The 20,863-nt window shown below is 28.3% G+C and overlaps 1 protein-coding gene across 5 annotated transcripts in view; it reads right to left on the bottom strand.

Moving 5' to 3' along the window:
* Positions 1-20,642, bottom strand: part of para (sodium voltage-gated channel paralytic) — a 156,926-nt gene extending 136,284 nt beyond the window's left edge. For 3 of the 5 annotated variants that reach the window (XM_040724503.2, XM_071893599.1, XM_071893602.1), the window contains exon 1: positions 20,431-20,642. Coding sequence is in view for 2 of the 5 variants with exons in the window: in XM_071893592.1 (XP_071749693.1) it covers positions 20,431-20,445 (15 nt within the window). In the remaining 3 variants the exon portion in view is untranslated. The remainder of the gene's footprint in view (positions 1-20,430) is intronic. The other 2 variants (XM_071893592.1, XM_071893601.1) reach the window with 1 other exon arrangement.
* Between the last annotated feature and the right edge of the window lie 221 nt (positions 20,643-20,863).

The following is a 20,863-nucleotide window of genomic DNA, read 5'->3' as shown; positions in this document are numbered from 1 at the left end:
TTCTAAAAAAAAAAAAAAAAAAAAAAAAAAAAAATCGCGTTCCTCACGTACTCGAGCAAACACTATCATAAACGAAACAGTTTACCTGTTATATAATAATATTTTTGCCCTGATCTGAATTATAAATCATAGAATCAATTCATTTGAATTGGAGTGTGATCCAACAAGTGTTGCTACCATTGTCCTTGGAGGAAGTCAATTTTCCTAAATGATGACAACCATATTCTATCTGCAGAAATGCTGGATCTTGTTGGACGTGTGTGCCGGGGCGTCATCTTGAGTAAATAAATAGTTGTCCCTGGGGAACATGTTCTTCAACCATGGTAAGACATGGTACCTGTGGACCTTGTAATATACGTCCCTGTTGACTTTCTCGTTGGCCTTGAATAAGTAGGGAGGTATCTTGCTGCTGCCGGACGCCACCACGTCGAGGACAATGATCTGAGCTCTGATGAAGAAATATTATTTATCGTACATCTATTTTTTTTTTTTTAATGTTGAGTTCAAAACATAAATAGACACCTTCTCTCCAAATGTCTTTCTACATAGCTACATGTCTTTGTTCCATAAAAATATTGTGTTCTAGGGATTCTCTCAGTTCGCAAAAAAATTAGCTCTTTCATCACTTATTATTTATGCATTGTATTGTAATTTGTACCGGGCTACGGAATTTTAAGAAAAAAAAACAGGACTCATAAGGTCTAAAAAACCACCATGTGTACTATTAGTAGTGTTAAGTTATTCCTTATTTAACCAGTCTAGTGTAGTCTTAGAACAGGCCCTTAAGATCCTTCAGACTGTTGGTAATAGAACTGTTGATAAAAAGTATAAATAAAATTGACTGACGTCATCAAGGACAGAACTTTATAAGTTTTAGGACTGATATGCAGGACTGATGTAGACCTGACAAACTAAACTGGATGACTCTGCATTCATCAGTTCTAAATAGGGATTGACACAACACAAGCTCTTTATTAGTGATAATTTTAAAATGAAGCAAATGAGAATTAAGAATTTAAGACTAGTCAAAATATTAATCCTTTTTTTCAAAAAATATAAATAAATAATTACATCTCATGTACTCATATAACTATTGTAATAGTATGCAAAAATTATATTTCTGTAAATTAAGATTTAGATAGCAAGAATAAAAAAGAAAAAGATCAAGCAATATACGTCTACACAGAAAACAACTGTTATTGTAATTGTATATTACGTATCAAATTAACAAATTTTGGTGTTGATGCTTAATTTTCTTTTATAAAATGAATCTTGTATTTTAAAAGGTATTGACATTGTCATAAAATACTCTAAGACACGGTTTTACCACGAACAAGGTCTTTTTCTTTCTTTACTTTTTTAAATATTTGATTTTTTTTTACGGGTGTTAAAAAAAAAAATATTTGAGACTATTTTTGAAATATATTATTTTTTAATAAGTCAATCCTTTTCGAATTTTTATTGTTTTTAAATTTTTTTCTATTTTTAAGTAGGTATATATTTATATTCAAAAATTATATCCAGTGCAAGGTTTGGGACACGTTCCCCAGTGCTTCTGAATACTCCTTATTTTTAAGGTTTATCTCTGATTTTCTTAAAGTTCTAACGAACAGAATTGATATTTAATCAAATGGTTGAGTTGTAGTATAAGTACACATTTTATAATGATCTAAAGTGTTTTTATACTAAACATTAATACGTCATTGCTTATTGGGCAATGAAATCCGATGTAATTTTTTTTTTTTTTTAAATGGGATCAAGTATATTTTGGCTCATCAAAAGCTGGAAATTATTTTTCGCAAAATTGGGGTGGATTAAATTTTTATTCTTCAACTAATTATTGTTTATAACTATTGACAAATTATTACGATTATTAATTTGTAAGTACGTTAAAAGCAGCAAAAATTAGTTGGCACAATTAAAGAATGATAAGTTGATAGATACCATAAATTTGAATACAAACTTACAATTGACAAAAATGTGCTCATGAAATATGAGGCTGTATGTTTATATGATGTAAAAAAAAATCAATAATCTATTGACATTTGCGCGAGGAGATTGCTACCCACTACCGTTTTCCTTGTTGCTCGGGGGATTTTTGATTGCACAAGCATGCAATAGCATAAAATAATAGCTTTTTGTAAGTTCTTTCGAATGGTACCAATTAAAAAAAGTTGTCAGACTTTTAGAAGTGAGGCTAGACGGCCTCAAAGCTGATTCTAACTTTGGAGTCTTTTCCTTTGATATCCGAGAGAAATCCATGCTAGCAAGATTTTCAATGTATTCAACCAGAATTGTAAAAGTCATTACTCATCCCAAAATAGCCGAAAAGGATTTCATTGACTGAGGACTTATTTCTTTGTATTTAGAGGGTTGGATGTGATTATAAGATTGATAACATCTAACAACAATAATTTCAGAAATACATTAAGTGATTTCTTAGATATAGTTGTAGGAGCATCATTAAATATAATTTAAAAGGTTCTTGATGGGGTTGTTAAAACTATCATGAATGGAAACTTTTATTCAATACTATCTCTATCCTTGACATTGAAACTTGAGTATAAATAAACTGGGACCTATAAATAATTCTGAATTATTCCCAAAGTTTTATATTCAAATGAAGTTATTAATATTGAGAAATGTACTTATGATCATAAATACGTCTTCAATAAAAAGAAAAGTCAATGCCAAACAAGTGAAAATTAATTATATCATACAATGGAAGCGTGTTTATGACCTCCTATCAATGTTAATCAATTTATACATTTGATTTTGGCGCTCTACATAAAAGTAATTTATAATAATAAAGCCACTTTTAATAAAATTTAGTACTCTGATAGTTATCAAATTCAATGCGGAGTTAAGTAAAGGGTTTCACATCATTTGAGTATCTGAAGTAGTTCGTTGGCCTAAAATTTCTTTCTTTTCTAAATGAAAAATCAGGATTATATTCTTTTGTATTACTTAAAAACAAAAACTATGATAAAACTTTGTAAATTCAGTAAAATAACAAGAATCCCTTTACAAATAGAGAATGTCATGAAAAAATTAGTTTCAATTACCTATCGTTAACACTTTGTTAGTGAACTGGAAGTTTTTGAACAAAAATTTTGATAAAATTGTTTTAATCTGTTTAAAATAGATTTCAATGTTGGAAAAAACATTATGATGCTCATTAAACATCTTTCTGAATAAATGCTACATTTTGTTGTCGCAACATGTATTTTCTCTGAATTATTCGCACGTTTAGCAAATTTTGAATTAAGTTTTGGTAGATTTAATTAATTTTTCCGTTTGAATTCATTCTTTTGGTTTGTCTATTTTTTTTTATTTTTTAATTTAAGGTATGTCATTGCTAAAAATATAATATCAGCTTTTATCCCATATACAAAACTAAGGTATGTCATTGCTAAAAATATAATATCAGCTTTCATACCATATACAAAACTCAATCTCATCAAAGTTGATGAATAATTTTTAATACCAAAAGTTCGTCAAATGTATTAATATTTGATATCAGTTTTTAACTATAATAATCAGATATTATATCTTGTTGATGCCAAATGAATTTTTTTTTATGATAAATTGGTGTAATTTTGAGTCTATGTCAACGGTTTATCGAGAAATATACTTAATAAAAAATTCACTTAATATTTGGGTTAATGCTGAACCCAAATTAATTAACGACGTCAAAAAAAGGATGTTCATTTACGGAAGGTTAGAGTAATATATTAAAAAGTTTAGTTTATTTGGTATTGATACAAAATTTCAGATTTTTTACTATTTGTGTAAAAGTATACAAATTTTGATACCTCTTGCATCTGTTTAGCAATAAAAAAATTCATGAATGGACACTCTATGGTACAGAACCCACCATCAAAGACATGAGTTTTTCGATTATAATGTATATTTATGGACAGGTAATGTCACTATTTTGGGGATTATACTTTTCTTAGCTCATAAAATGACGAGTGCATGCTAGATAAAAGTTTTTAAACAAGTTTAAAATGTTTATGATAATTTTCTACATATATATTGCGTCCGCTTGATTTTCCAATGGAGGAAAAATTTGCTTACAATTGCTCAATTATTGCAGGAAAGAAACCCTGCACGAAATTCAAATTGCCTTTGGAGACAGTGTCATTAAAGATCAATAGAAATTTTGATGATATCTCTACATAACTCCCCTATTTCTATAAGAAAATGCTTAATAAAAAACAAACAAAAAAGTCGTTAATCTACTTATCATAGGTAATACTCTGGATTATTTCACTCTTGACAAATATTTGTTGACATATTAGTGAACCAGATACTTTTTTTTCAATTTCATAGATGAATCGATGTTTTATTGATCTAGAAGAGTGTTTGCGAAATAAGGATGAACAACAGTAAAGAGTATACAGAGCAATCAAAATTTGAATTATAGTTTTTTATATATTTTTTTTAAATGAACACACCTAAATTTAAGCAAAGCAAATTATTTTATTTGTCTACAAAATTATTTGGATTTAAAAAAAAAAAAGATTTAATGAACAATCTAAATTTATTTTTAAAAAAGAAATATAAATATGCATCATAAAGACGGTGGTATAACACTTCTTTTCACGGTCTGCTGGTATCAAAAACGTTCCAACCAAAGTTCCAAAGCTATTCTAACCAACAAAAGATTAATAATATTTTAGTACATTCTAATGAATATAGGTATTTAAATACAAGTATTAACTTCTCGCAAATTACCAAAAGGATGAATTCCAATAAGCTTTAGTTCATGTTTGAGCAAGATAAAGTCGGAGGGGGGAAATGATTATCCACCATCTCCTAGGGTAGCATAAACTGTTTTAGGAATAATTATAAAGTTAATGACTCCAAAACTTTCTATATACTTTGTGTTTGCATGTTAGATACCATTTTACGGCAAAGGAAAGATGTTATCAAAAATGATACCGTCGTCGTTCTAGTATTAGAGGATAAGAAATTTATCAAATGAGTAAAATTTAATCCTGTTTCTAATGACATATTACTATGTCTTCTCTTCGTAATAAAAAAATACTGGTAGAATAACGTAAAATAATATGAAGAATTATTTCCTTACTTCATTTGGATAGACTTTTTGCCCTACACAATTGTTATATCTATTGTTTAATACTGGCAACGTTCAATATACATACTATGTTTGTAGCTACATGCATACCCATTTGTTCCCTATCTATAAAGGAAAATAAATGATAAGAAGGAATTTGGCCTTTATGGGTATAGGGCGTTAATATTGTCGGAGGGGGGATATAACCAAATCAACGTAGAAGAGTTTTGATTGTCTTACTTTGACCTTACTTTAACAGTTTAAAATACTTTTTGTTGATAGTAGGGCTATGCCCCTGTTATAAGTTCTTGAAAAACGTTCCAGACTTGGAAACATCCTTAAATGACAACATAATTACAGATATTAAGTAAGTTAAGCAACTGAATTTGAATTTACTAAAATTTGAGTATCCTTCATGCATCCTTAGATATTAATAACTCCAAGATAGCTGAGTAGACTAATGATGCCGTCACCGGCTAATATCTAGTATGATGTCATTTATCAAAAAAAAAAATTAAGATGACACTTTTTGCGTCCAAATTCAGACGCGTCTTTAATATTTAGGACGGGATTAAGTAGAAGTCAAAATTTTGGGACGAACACATTCATAGATATCTAAATTATATGTACAAATATATCAGATCCTGCCAAATAATATATCCTACATAGTATTAAAATAATTTATGTGTGTTTGTGTGTCCTGTACGTCCTCTTTAGAATAACGATGATAAAAACGCATTTATTTCAAAAACGGAGACAGATACAGACTTTCAACATAAAGTCTCTTGTTCAGAACTTTGAGTTACGTACGTTCAGCTACGTTTAATTTTGACCAGACCAGATTCGTGAGCTCTGGAGGGCAAGTTTGATGCTTCACTACTAAATTGATTTTTTTCATTAAACAAGATGGATTTCCCAGGTCTCAAAGATTTTTGAAGGTATGGGTTGTCAATTCAAAAATGCACCAAAAAATTAAAAATCCAAAAATAAATTATTGTACTAACAGAGACAGGGAGAACGTATATTAAATACACATTAAAAAAGGGCATTAGGAGGAAGTTGAGGAAGTTAAGCTTCAATCTTCATTATGGTTGAAGAAGGAACATGGCCATAAATTACAGGGTCAAATATTTGAAAAAATTGCTTTATATTTACATGGTCAATATTATGTTGCATTTTCAAGTGTGTCAAAAGGGGGTTCAAGCTTGATTATATTTACATCAAATGGACAGATACTACAAAAAAAATTGTATTAGAAAAGGTTTTAAAACAGAAATTTACGTATTATATAATTATAATTTATAGTAAATATTTCAGCTTAGACTTTGCACATAAATAAGCTAAATATAAATCAAATCTTTTTAAATTTTCATTGGCTATCTATAAGAAAGCCTGTTTCTTCTAGTATATCACAAAAAAATACAATATATATCCGTAATTATTTGCTGTTATTTTTAATCGGAGATCAAGTTCTACAGAAATTTTTCATAGCTATTTATAATCTTTTTGCAAATTGGTGATTAATTTTGAAAAAGATGAATACAGCAAAAAATAAAAATGGGTGAAACTTTCTTGTTGTATTAAGAGTCATTTTGAATTATTTTCAGTTTAATAAAATAAAAAAAATGAACTAAATGATATATTTTTTTTATATGTGTCATAATCAAAAGTACATGTGTATGTATACATATCCCCTCTATAATTTTTTTTAAAAGGATACAAAGAAAAAGTATCTATAAAATTTATTTTGGTTAACCAGGGATTAACTTTTCATTCCCCCCTGAACAAATATTTTACTACTCCATTATATTATTTGTATAGAAAGAGAGAACAAGAAAGAGATCTACCTATATATGTACATACATGCATGCATTTATATACCTTTTAAATAAAATAAAAACTTTGAAAAAGGTTTAAAGTATTAAACTTTTTGTAGGTATGTGCGCACGAGTGTGTGTGTTTTCACAAAGGTAAGAGGTTAGTCTTGTACAATAAAAAAGTGTATATAATGTTATATGAATCTGAATATCTCATCTTTAATATGTACTACCTTCGTTTATGAATGTACATACATATATATATATATTGTGTATATATTTGAGTTCTTGGAAATAAAGATTACATATTAGGGCTTATCAATGATTTTTTTTTTCTGTCCTGCAAAGAAATACACCTGTCCTACAGATTGAAATGTTATACCTTACGCATGCACGAGAGTTATAAGCAGGAAATAATGGCTATCAATGTAAATTTGTTAAATTAAGAAGAAACTGATGATTAATTATACGACAATGCAACTGTCTCACTTAAACAAACAAACTTATTTTCTATGAATTAGGAGCATCGCTTCCTTCGGACAGTTTATACAATTCATTAACCTGTCTGACTGAACAATTTGTCTCTTCTCGATTGTTTGACTCAACAATAGTATATAATACCTCTTATATTTGTTAGAGGCCGTGTTTATTCTACCATGTATTGTATTTGTATGAATTTGGTGGTAAAGACAATCTTAATGGAGATTGAGACAAGCCTTAGACTCTAACACTAGCTCCACGGCTGTATAGTAGGCAAAAAGTAGGGGCTCCCTGGGTCCTAATAGTTCTAGCAACACTAGTCTGAATACATAATTAAAAAAGTACAAATCAATCGGGACAAAAATGATTGCATTGTCTATTGAGATAGTATAAACTGTTTTAGTGATTACAATTAGACCTTTGACTCCAAAATGTCTTATAGACGTAGTGTTTAAATGTTTAAAATGTGATTTTTTTAAAATTATTAGATAGTATTTTATTGTAATGTCAAAAAGGTATCTTAAATGATACCCTCGTCGTTCTTGTGTTAAAATCAGAGCAAGTTTTTTTTTTTTGTGTAGATGATTTTTTTAAATCCAGAACACAAGACCAAGGTTTGAGTAATGAAGCCTGAGGAAAAAAATCTTCTCGAGAACTACATCCCTGTTTTGTGTTACAAAGGCAGAATATCCATCACCTTTTGTAGACTAGTAGTGTGCGTTTTCCAACTTTTTGAGTTGTCCTTCCATATCATTTTAGCATATGTTTCTGGCCCCCTCTCCCATTCCGAAATAAAGTTACCAAAATAAGTTACCAATTTGTTAAATTTGGTGGGTTATTTAGTACATAATTTTTAATTATTTTGAAAATCTTGTCCTCAAAATTTTTCTTCTGAAGTTGTTTAAGTTCAAAAATTATATTTGATAAAAAAACTTTCAATCTCTATTTATTGGGTTTGAAGCACCAGTGTCGAATGTATTTTCAAGTGAGGGATGGGGGATTATATAATGGTAATGTCATCTGGAGCGTCTGCATAAGAGGGGAGAGGGGGCTATGAAATTGGCGACTTTTGACACAAAAAAATAGTTTTTTTTAAATACCAAATTTGTAAATATTTTTTTTAAAATAGACAAAAAACCTTTTTTCACTTTTGAGTTCTAATTTTTTAAATTTTTGACTAAATTTAAAAGAATAGTAATTTAAAAAAAATAGCCGCTTCTGCTATCAAGTCTTCCTACGAACACAGATGAATTAATAATGTCGAACAGTCTGCATGACATCATTGTGGCTCTTTTGATCCCTCCACCAAAGGATGTGTATGTGTTCTAGGTTTTTCTTTGAGAAAATTTAAACAACGTTTGGAAGAAAGAGGTGTGAAGAGAGCTTAGCAATAACTAAGCAGCCGAATTTGGCAATAATATATATTTTTTTTTTTGTGTGTATCTGTAATTATAAGGAATTTTTAATACCTTCAATCTCCATCTACCTCTAATCTTTGTCATTGTAATTAAAATATATATTTTGTTATATTTGAATTTTTTAAATTAAAAAAAAAGAAAAGAAGGGGAAATAATATTTTTATTCTTGAAAATTATTGCAATTAAAAATTTAAGACGAGAGAATTTTTTATTATTGTAATAACTATAAAAATTCTGAAAAAGTGGGGTCCTTTGCGGATCCGGTGCAGCCATTGCTTTGAATTAAAAGTGTCTATGTCTGATTAGAGACATTATTTCTTGCTTATATCATAGCATGTAAAGGCTCTGATACTATATTTTTTGTTTTTTATGTAGATTTGACATTGAAATCAAAAACATACTTTTAAATTATGCAAAATACTTTTTTTTCAATTTTAATGACAAATCTTCGGTGTTCCATACTTTTTTCACCCCTAAATTGCTAACCACTCTCATATTAAAAAGAATTGAAGTGACATTCAAATTGTTACAGAAATCACATGTCATAAAATATAGTAGTAAATTGACGCTCAAGAAATAAAGTATCAATTAGATCTTGTTATCGAAAAAATTCTAAGACATATTTCTTTATGGAAACATTAATGCTGATTGATGTGTTAATAAATGAAAAAAAAAAATAGTTAGGGTCAAATAATGTCTAGTAGTTTTGAAAGTATATTTATGAAATAAAGGAATCAACGTATTTCCATGGCTCAATAAAGCTAATACTTTAAGCCAAGTCGATAACCTATCATTAACTTAGAGGTACATAAATAAATCTTTTGTAAATAATCTATTATTTGATTTCGCAATCTCCAGGTATTCAATAATTATAAGAAGATTAAAGGCAAAATGATTGGAGAAATAAATTTTATGAATACTTAATATAATCTCCAAATGACGAAATCATTTGATTTTTTTTATAATTCGTTTCTCAATCATTTGACTTCGATATCATACGCATATAAATAAAATAAAAGAAATATTCATAAAGCAAAGTCCCCTGGAATTAAATAAGTTGTTCAATTATCTATGCTTTCAAACTTCCTTGCGTTTAGATCATTCCTTCACTTTTCCACATTTGTAATAACATATATATATCCCGTAGCATGGTTTTTGTATTTTACCATGCTGTGAATCTCAAGTTTCCATCCAGTTAAACACCTCATATATGTATGTATAACATCTCTTGGCTGATATCTTCCTTTTAAGTACAGAGATACATTGTAAAGAAATTACTGGCGTGTTATATTGTTTTAGTCTTGGTTATGTATGAAGTGTTTTTATTATCAATATTCTTTTCTTTCATGTTGGGAAAATATTATTTAGGGCATACTTATTTTGGAACTGGCTTAAGATCCTTTCTGAATCTACTGGTTTCCTTATTTTTCTACTCTCTTTCCTTATTTTTAAATAAAGCTGACGTCATAAATTGCATAATAACTGAAGGAAACACCTGATTAGGTGCTCAAATTTGATATTTTTACAATATATAATGCACAAACTTCCAATAAACAGAGCATTAGTCCACTCCCGCTCAGTTACAAATTTTGGTTGCGCGCACTTGCTCGCTTTTTAAAGCAATGTGCACGCTTCCGCCCAATTAAAAATGGGTGGTGCTCATTTTTTACATGTATAGGAATATTAAAATTTGACAACTCTTAATGATCGCAATTAAATTCCCGAAAACTATATATATTATTTATTCCAAAAAATGAAAAGAAATAAGGTACGAGATTAATAATATGATTGATCCAATATTTTATTCATTAACAAAAGTTTTTTTTTTCCCTCAAGTGTTCATCTTTTAAACCCTGACAACTATCATTAAATAAATGAGCACCTTCTGAAAATAATCTCTCAACGGTGGCTGCGGAGAGCAATGTATAAATTAGAATGTAAAATTTGTGCTTGATTAGATCTTACTATAATTCTGTCAAATGTTTATATTACTTTTAATATCCATTTCTAAATTGACAGAATTCACATAACAAAATGTAATTAAGATAATATTCAACTTGAACTGTCTTTTCTTGCAATCTTGAAAATTATTTTTTTACTTTCAATTTTTGATGTTATCTCATAACAGATAGAAACATAAAAAGTAATAGAAATTTAAATAAATGCTCTTCTAAAATGGGGAGTGCTCTCCCGCACAAGAATTTTGTTAAGGATTGCTAATAAACCTTAATAAAATTCTATGAAATGTCTTTATGAATTAAAAGTACTTTATACCTACATTGAATGCTACTTCATGACAATAATAAACACTGGTATTTGAATTAAGTTATAGTTAATTTGTACTGAAAATCCCTAAAAAAGATTAGAACTTTTTTTTTTTTTTTTTTTTTTTATCAACTATAGACCAACAAAAAAGGGATAATTAATATTATATAATATTTAAAAATATCTTATTCTTTCCATTATAATAGTCATTTTGTATCTGCAACACGTAAGTAAGATTTTATAACGACATAATAACATATTATTAATAGATATTAGGGTCAGATATATAATTAAACTAAGTAATTGAGGGATAACTTTTTGATAGACATTAAGGTTTAAGACTTTTTATTTGTTGATCCTATTTTGATATAAAATAGTACACTATTTTCCTTAATGTAATTGAAAAAAAGTTTTTCCTATGTTATAAGCCTGGGTTATTTAGACCACTAAAATGGTGTGATCATTTATAAACTAATGAAAATGTTGTTTCAAATAAACTATTACACCTACTTAATTGAAACTGAAGTTTTTGTAGGACAGAGAGAGTCATCCTAAGAACTAGATGAAAATTCAGAATCGTTCTGTATAAATTCCTTATTATTGTAGTCGGATTCCTCATCATGGTCGACGGATTCACTATATACTAATTCTCTAACTTGCTCATCAGACACAGAAACGTTTGAAGTTATTTAATATGAAAATAAGATGCAAGTCCCACAACGACTACTGCTCTGTTTATGTTGATAGATTCATAATAAAAAAATCTACTATTACGTAATCCATCTTCATATTTTCATCCACTACCCGGTCCTACATTATGATCCAGGCACTCTCCGAGATCATCACTCCAAAAGTGATCAACACTAATCTTTCTTTTGCCTTACGCATTGGGACTACCCTAGGTCAACTATAGAATAGATGTCGAGAGGACTCAACCTCGATTTTACTAAAGGTACAATAATTCTCCAGTCGATTCAATGTCTTATTATTTGTAAATAAGGAGCATATATCTAATTTACTTTGTTATGAGTTTGGAAATAGATTTTGTAAAATTCGTCCTACATTATTTAAAATATCGTGGTCAGGGGTTATACCTAACAGACCAAGACGTCTTTTAATTACCTATCTTGGGTTATTCTTAAGGACTCTTCCAGAAACGTCTCTCCTAAAAGGGATAACTTAAGATAAATTCCACTACATCCTGTGATACTTATAAGCGAACAAGATAAAAAATTTAAGGGGCCACTTTAATATTAAAGATCTAATAATAATCGATTATAGCAAATTTATTCTCCAAATATTGAAAGGTTGCATCCAACTATTTGTTAATTAGAGTAACGAATGGATTATATTTGGATTAATAGCAAGTTTCCTTGCCCTATTTATTTTTCCAAAAATGCTCACTTCGTGGAACGCTTATGTGAAAAGTGTTAGAACACTTTTTGCGACTAGAAATGTACTTATTTTTAGGTAATTATAATAAATTTGGCCTATATGTATTGTAAATCAGTATTAGTCAACGAACGAATAAAATTAAGGGTTGTATCCAAATTATTACTTTAGTTAACTTCAAAATAGAACATAAAAATCTATGGAATTCATCTTGTTGAATGGTTTCTTTCTAGAATACTTTTGTATTCATTTTTAATTTTTTAAAACGTTAACCTATATACTATAATTACTGAAACTGAACCCTTTTATCAAAACAGCATTCAAAAATTAACATTTTCATCTACTCAGAACAAGGTTATGGTAACATTATTATATATTATGTACACGGGTATGTTTAAAAAAAATCCCAATTGGCTATGGAGGTGTACTATATAGATTTTGGATATCCATATGATAAAAAAATATTCTAAAATCTTTTTAAATTAATCTACTTTGTTAATATATATTATTATTTTATTCATTCATTTGACTCGATATTTAAATATATAGATAGTCTACAATTGTTTACCTGTCAGTAAAAAAATAAATCTCTTTTATCTTTATCACCCCATATATTTTGAAAACCAAAGGATTATTTCGACTTCATAAAGGTTATAAAACTAAAATTTTATGTAGAAGATAAACAGCCCACATTCTAAGTGCTATTTTATGAGCCCCATAAATAATCATACATCCCACATTTTTCAAGTCCACACATAATATATGTGTCCTGTCAACATGTAAGCAAGCTATAACGATTTTTTTTTTTCAAAATTGATTGTAGATTACATTCTTATTCTTCTGCGAGTTATCGTAGATTTATATCCGGGATTCTCCACAAGTGGTCTTCAGGCCAAGCTCAACCCACGAGTACATTCCATACGGCCCTTAAAAAAAGTTTGAACAGCAATAAAAAAATGCATTCGATGATGGTAAGATTAACTTAAATTGTGTTTTTATGGAAAGACTGATATGCACTAACGAATAATCTCGGGATGGGATAAGGTGAATCGATGGTTACCAAATGATTATATCGGTCCTAAGTATTATCCTTCTTTTTCATCACAAGCCTTTAAATCAACCAACATTATCAACACATTAAATTATTCACTTGTAAAATTGATCCAACTACCGATTTCAGTATTCCCTAGTTTGATCCTAATTTTATATTTATTAACAATGTCAATTTTTTTTCTCTAAGATGAATGTGACGAATAATAATTGTCATATTAAATTCCCTCAAGAGCAGATAACGAGGATTACCAAACCAGTCTAACAACAAATACTCAAACGTTATTTGATTTTATCATGCTCATTTATTTACTGTCCAATTTCAATTAAAGCTTATTTTGTAATATTGTGGCTCACAAGATGATTTCTTCATCTCATTTTGGCTAAACCACAAAGACTGTCAAGAACCTTTAAGTTACTTCAACAAGTTATTCATATTAGCCCAAAGGAGACGCCGTAAATTGTACTCGCAGAAGCCAAATTAATCGTCATAATAACATTCATAGATTTTATTTCAAATACTATATCAGGGACAATTTATGTATCTTATATTAAATAAAAGATCTAAACTATATCTAAAACTCTTGGGCATCTTAACTCCTCCCACAAATTTGAATACAAATAAAAACAAATTTTTTACAATATTTCTTTACTGGCCTATGTGTATATGAAATAAAAAAATACATAGGAATTTTCTCTTTTTGTTTGTTCAGGATTGTTTTTATGCCGACGCACCACATGTGTATATACAATAGAGGACGTGAAAAATTCAAGGAAAGGTTTCGTGCCTATTTTTATAAAAAAAATATCCGTGCTTTTTAAAAAAGAAGAAATATTTTTCCCCTCGATATAATATTTCCTCTCAATAAACGAAAATAATGTAATTACCAAAACAAAAACAAAAATCAGATTAATATTTATGTCAATATCTAGATTAGTATTTTGTTTAGTTATAATTGATTTGATAAAATCCCTAGGATTAGTATTACTGAACTGAATGTATAACACAAGGGAAAATTTTTATATAAATGAATGGAATTTATCTTTGAGCGTAGAATCCAAAACTGATCTCAGTTTTTTTTTCAGTGGTATGAAGTATCTGAGAGTATAGTAATTCTGTACTATCATATTTTAGAATGATTTTAACCCTAAAACAATCGGCAAATTAAAAGTAGGATTAATAAAACTTATGTAAAAGTCTTTTTTATGATTATAAAAGTGTTTTTATTGATTCTATACCTTTTTCTGAACTTGATATATTTTCTTTTTTGTAGTGAAAAATGATAAAAAACGACACTCTTCCTTAGTTTCTAATGATCTATTTATCATTCATAGTAATAAGAAATATCATAGGTTATATTATAGAAAAGTATACAATATTTAATCAAAAAGAAGATATATTCAAAAAACATACATCTCCCAGGGTTTTGCTTGATTTTGTAATTTTAGTGATCCCATTTTTATGCGATCAAAATATTCATTATTATATTTATAATAATTATTACATCGTTTACAATTTCAATGGCAATTAATGACGTTATACATTGTTCTAAATAATTATAAGTTGTGTTGGATTCGTCTAAAAAAAAATAAAAAGACCATAGTCCTAATAAAATCCCTGATCTGTCTTTTATGGAAACTACAACAACGGAAATTACTTATTTATAACTAACTACGTCATTTGAGTCGCCGAAGTTTCATCATAATTCATAAACTCCTTCAAAGAGACAAGATACCCTAAATTAAAACTAAAGAGTTTGTTATTAGAAGGTATAATTTTCCTTCTAGCAATCAATGATTATTTTCTTTTCTTCAATCCTAGTTAGGAGTGAAAATAAAATAAAAAGCGAGCTGGAAGCGTAGTACTGAAAGATCGATTTATAGGTCCTTAAGACCGTTGAATGATTGGACCGATTAAAAAAAAGACTAAAAACGTATTGCCTTAAAATATCAATGCAATAAATAAGATTATTTTAAATTTCAAAAATTCAAATAAAATGTCAAAAAAGTAATCATTTGAAATATTAAAATTATCTATGAATCGTAAATGGATTTCTTCACTGTTTCGATCCTGGTATCTCATTCCCTTGGTAGGAGTCCCCTCGACTCCCCTATGAGGTCTGGTAGTTTTCCTCAGATGAATTCTCATCATGTTGTCTCTCGTGGAATTTGGAATTCGAACATATCTTTAAATGATTATGTTGGAAGCATCTGCCTTCGATCCCTCTATCTTACTTTGGTCCTAACTATTGGAGTCCACTTATTTCGGTCTTAATGATTAAATAATTATCTTAGACCAAAAAAAGTATGACTTGACATTAACCAAATCAACATAAACAAAGGTACTTTTTTTGAAATTTTAGAGGAGTAAAAATAATTTATATGATGTATCCAAATTTTGGTTTATAAACGAGTCTGTTCCTCATTTTGATAAAATTCTGCTAATAACATACGCCCTTCTTAAGAAAATTAAGTTTAAAATAGAAATGATCCAGACGTTGCAATTTTGGAAAATGTATAAATATTTGTTGTCTGTCCAAAACTATAATTTGTGATGCTATTAGTTTATTTAAGATATTTTTGTAAATATGAAAGATTGTTCTTGCCTATTAACTCAAAATATAGTTGCTAAAGACGATTTATAAACAGATAAACGTTACATCTATTAACTATTGAAAAAATATACATGCTGTTTTTGTCAATATCAAATCATACCCCCTCTTCCAGTACCTATTATTCTAATTGAATAAAAAAATAGACTGGATGTGATATATGTAAATATATTTAAGTAAAAATTAAGGGGTATCAGAATATGAATATACATGAATACATAAGCTATATTCGAAAATTTTAAATATTTAAAAAAGTTCAAACATCTCAGGTTAAAATCTATAAAAAAGGAAATATTTTAAATTTTAAGTTCAGAATAAGATCCAAAATCCATAAAACATTTTTACATAAGTATTATTTATCGTACTTTTAATTTCGTGACTGTTTTAATGGTAAAATAACTCTGATAACTAGTAGTCCCAAATTAAAATAATCCCAGATATTTCAGAATTCAGATGACTGAGGAAAAAAAAATGAGATCAGTTTTTGATTCTGCGCTCAAAGATAAATTCCATTATTGAATTCAGTTCATTTGTACAAAGTTCGTGTTCCTTAGCGTACATCTTCCATTATGAGTCGAATATTTTCTTAATAATTATTTTTAAATTTTGCAAGAATTGTTGAATAATAATATACTTATCATAAAATTTATAAAAGCAAATTATAGAAAGAAAAAAATAAGATTGAACATTATGCATGAAATTAAATCATCAAAACTTATTTATGTGAAAATATATTTTTTATAGACTTTCAACTAAACATGCAATTATATAAAAATAGTTTCCAACATTAAATTAAATTTTTATTATATTAAAATTAAAAAATATTTTTAAACTTAGAGACAAGTTTGGAGCATGATATATACGTTTGTTCAGACAAAAATGGATATTTCTAATGACATCTTCAGTCATTCTCATTTGTTGAAATCAGTACGCCATTAATTTCCTGGTTGTTATTTGTTATTATTATCGGTATGTATTGTAAAGTGCTTCCTATAAAATTAACATTAAGTGCAATTAAATAAATTTAACCCAATTTTATAAGGAAGTAGATAAAGATCTAACATATGGTCCTTTCGGCTGGATAGGTGATCCGATTTATCCAGTTGCATCGAAATTGGTAGCATCCTAGAGGGTTTATAAGAAGAAAACTGAGCAACCAATTTAGTGACATTTTATATTTGAATTCGTCCGTGGAGTTTTCAGAAATTAGATAAGAAAAAATATCAATTATGTAAACATCTCTAAAAAAAGTGTCTTTTGGTTATGTTGAAAGGGTATCAAAATAGTAATGTTGGCCTTGGGTCTGGAGGACTGGATCTTCAGGAATTTAAGCTTATAGTTAAATTTAAGACAGCTCAAGACTAATTCAATCAAATTGAATCATGTATAGAAGAAGCATACTTAAGAAATCTATTACAAAAATATAATGATTAGAAAAAGAGTATTCATTGATTATGAAAAAGATTCGTTCATTTATTAGAGAGAAAAAACAATGAGGAGCAAAACGTAGAAATGAAAAGGCTACAAGAAATGGTCGAGTTAAATGCAAATATTAATATATTGAGGAGTGAGATGAATTTCAGTAATTACAACTCCAATTTAGACTCAGATATTAAGTTCACAACGCTGCCAAAATTATTATTACCAACATTTGATGAAAAAAAAAAAATCCTAAGCTAGATGGAGACATTTACAAGATAAATTGACAATCAAGCGGCCTTTGAATTGTATATCAGAACTATCAGTATCAAATGCAAATTATATAGAAGCATCAAAAGTATTAAACGACTCATGAAATGGGCCTCACTGTAATTTATAAATTAGTACATCAATTTATGAATCTTCCTAAGGTTAAAAATGAAGCAGAAAAAAATAGATCTAGGAGGATTTGTCAGACATTAAAATCTAATTCCAGATTTACAGCAAAAAAATTGTCAAGGATATTGTGCGTCCGATATTGATAATTTTTTAACTCTGTGTTTTCCTAATTGCAAACCTTTAGACTTTGCCATATAGGATATATTCAGTGAGGCATAATATATGCCCCGTCGAAATGTAAAAAAAAACAAAACCAGAAAATTTACATGGTCCCCTTAAAGTTACTTTTTGTCATGCCAAATATATCTAACTCATAGTTAATTTATTTATTCGTAAAGTTAAACAAGTAACCCATAAACAAAACTTGTTTTCCAACTCAAAGGTACAATGAGTTATGGTTTTGTTTTTATTTTTGTTATGGTATTCTCATGTTTTGCATTTTAATAGCTTTTAATAATGTGATATCTTTATTTTAATCTTGTTTGTGTAAAGGGGAGACATTCATTTAAAAGTTAAGGAAAACTTTATATAAAAATTAGGGAAGGCGGCGACAATTGCAACAAGGGAGCATTTATCAAAGATAAAAAAGCTACAGTTGTATAATTAAAATTAATATTGTTTAATGCACAGCACATTATGGCGGAAAACCTTTTATTCCAAATATTAGGTAAAAAATTTTGGGTGAACAAAATATTTTTTGAAATTGTAATACTTTTAGGTAATGTAGTCAGGTTTTCATTGTATTTCTAAAAATATCTTTGAATTATTGAGTTTTTTTTTGTTTGAATCATTTAGTGTAACACTCAATATAAAAGAGTTAGTTCCAAACAGTCTTGCAACTATTTATTTTCCATCGTTTATTCTTCCTAATTATTTTATGTTTACTATTCACATAAAGAATGTTTTTTTTTAGATCAAGGATTTGAAACAGTTTATTAGGGTTAATTTATCTAATCAATAACATTATAATTTCTTAGATAAAGTATCTACACAGTTCTAAAATACACTCAAAAATGATTTTATGGAAAACATACGCATCAACAACCAAACAAACAATTTTTTTTATTTTAATCAAATTTCAATCAAGACGGTAGTACTTCAATTATTCAATTATTTACTATATGTCGATGAGAGAGAAGTAATACGTAATACAAAATTAAATTTATCCCCCCAACATATCAAAATATTGATCACATGGAATTCAGAGAATTTATATAGGTATAGTTCTAAAAGAGAATTAAGACCTTCGACAACGCCTGGATTGATTTTGATCTACAGTAATAAGTTGTAATAGAGGTATTCCATGTCAGGTGTACATATGTGACATGATTAGATATGTTTATAAGTTGGCAGGGTTAAGAAGGAAGAAAAGAACATGGAATTAAATCATTTTTCTTACAAAAATGGAATTTATTATTATGGCAAATATGACCTTTTTCAATTATAGGCCCAAAGAAAACTGATTCAATTGAGATCCCAGTCTAGTTTTTGCAAACTCATAGGGTATGTGTAGGTTAAACTTTTAACAAAAAATTGGCAAAAACAAGCTTTAAGTATGGCTGGGGCCTTCATAATAATGTTTGCATGGTATTTTTGGCATATTTATAATAAAAGTATTTTAAAGAAAACACTTATAAAGTTTGAGTTGATCGTAGTTATGTTCCACTGAAGTTTGACTATCCTTTGAAAGAGACCCTGAAACGAGCACTTATGCTCGCATAAGTCTAAAATTTCAGACATAGTGTTGTTTTGCTGGGATAAACACCCTCACCAATCATTACCAAAATCACTGATGATCATGTCAAAAATTTCCAAAAAGGGTGTATACTTGACATGGAATTAACCAATATTTGTTTTATATACGTTTGGCATTCCTTTTCATACTTAAAAATATACATTTTGTTTACTGAATTTGCAACGTGGATGTGTAAATATTGAACTTTTCAAACGCCTTGCAAATATTTGTATTCATAATTATATGCAGAGTATAATAAAAATATTATTTTAAGTTGAATACCTACATTTTGCTCAATTTCATTTCTATTTAACTTAAATATTTACCTCAACAAGATACTAATGGAAATTTTCCTTACAATTATAAAAAATATTTATTTCGTAGTTCAATTTTAATGACACTTATTTGTCTATCCGGAAAATGGAGTCTTTTTCGAGAAAATAAATAATTAATATTGAAAAATTAATAATAATTATAACCCAGTAATCTCTCTTATTTATTTTAAAATCCGCTGTTCATATTTTAAATTTCATATCTCCTGTTTTAATGAATTTTTAAACTGTTCTATCCAAACTCATACCTGTCATTAATCTATTCATAATATCTTTTAATAACCAATCAAAAATAGAATACATTAATTGATTGGTAAAATTTGCCTGCTGCATGTGCTCCTTGCGTTTTGCTCACCAGCACCCTATTCAGAATACTGAAGTATTATGATGATACAGGAAACATTTGTTGATCTTTTTAAAATTCTTACCTTATTGAATCCCATTGTTAATTTATAAAATGTCAACCATTTAAAAAAAACTTCACACTTCTAAGTTACACTTAAAAAATACGACACAAAAGTAGTAAATGTACAAATAGGAACCGTGACTTGATTCAAACTAATGCTTAGTCTGATTTTGACGTCTTGTTGACCACAAGCGTACTAACTTACACCACCTCTGCATAGGTGTATACAAACACAGCCAGGAATCTTTTTTAAAGAAAAAACAAACAACGGCGTAAGCGATCCTAAAAACCCAAATAGGAAAAAAACAAAAAAATGTATACATATAAATTCCGGATTTATTCTACTAAAAACGTACCAGAGTAAATTACCTTGAAATTCAAATCAAGATGTCAAACACTCAATTAAAAAAGTTCATGATGGAGATGTTAGATTGACATTTGGAAAGAATAATAAA

The sequence above is a fragment of the Lepeophtheirus salmonis genome, chromosome 14 (assembly GCF_016086655.4).
Source record: "Lepeophtheirus salmonis chromosome 14, UVic_Lsal_1.4, whole genome shotgun sequence".
Taxonomy (NCBI): domain Eukaryota; kingdom Metazoa; phylum Arthropoda; class Copepoda; order Siphonostomatoida; family Caligidae; genus Lepeophtheirus; species Lepeophtheirus salmonis.
The sequence above is the reverse complement of the archived record's forward strand: the minus strand, read 5'-3'. Positions and strand labels throughout refer to the sequence as shown.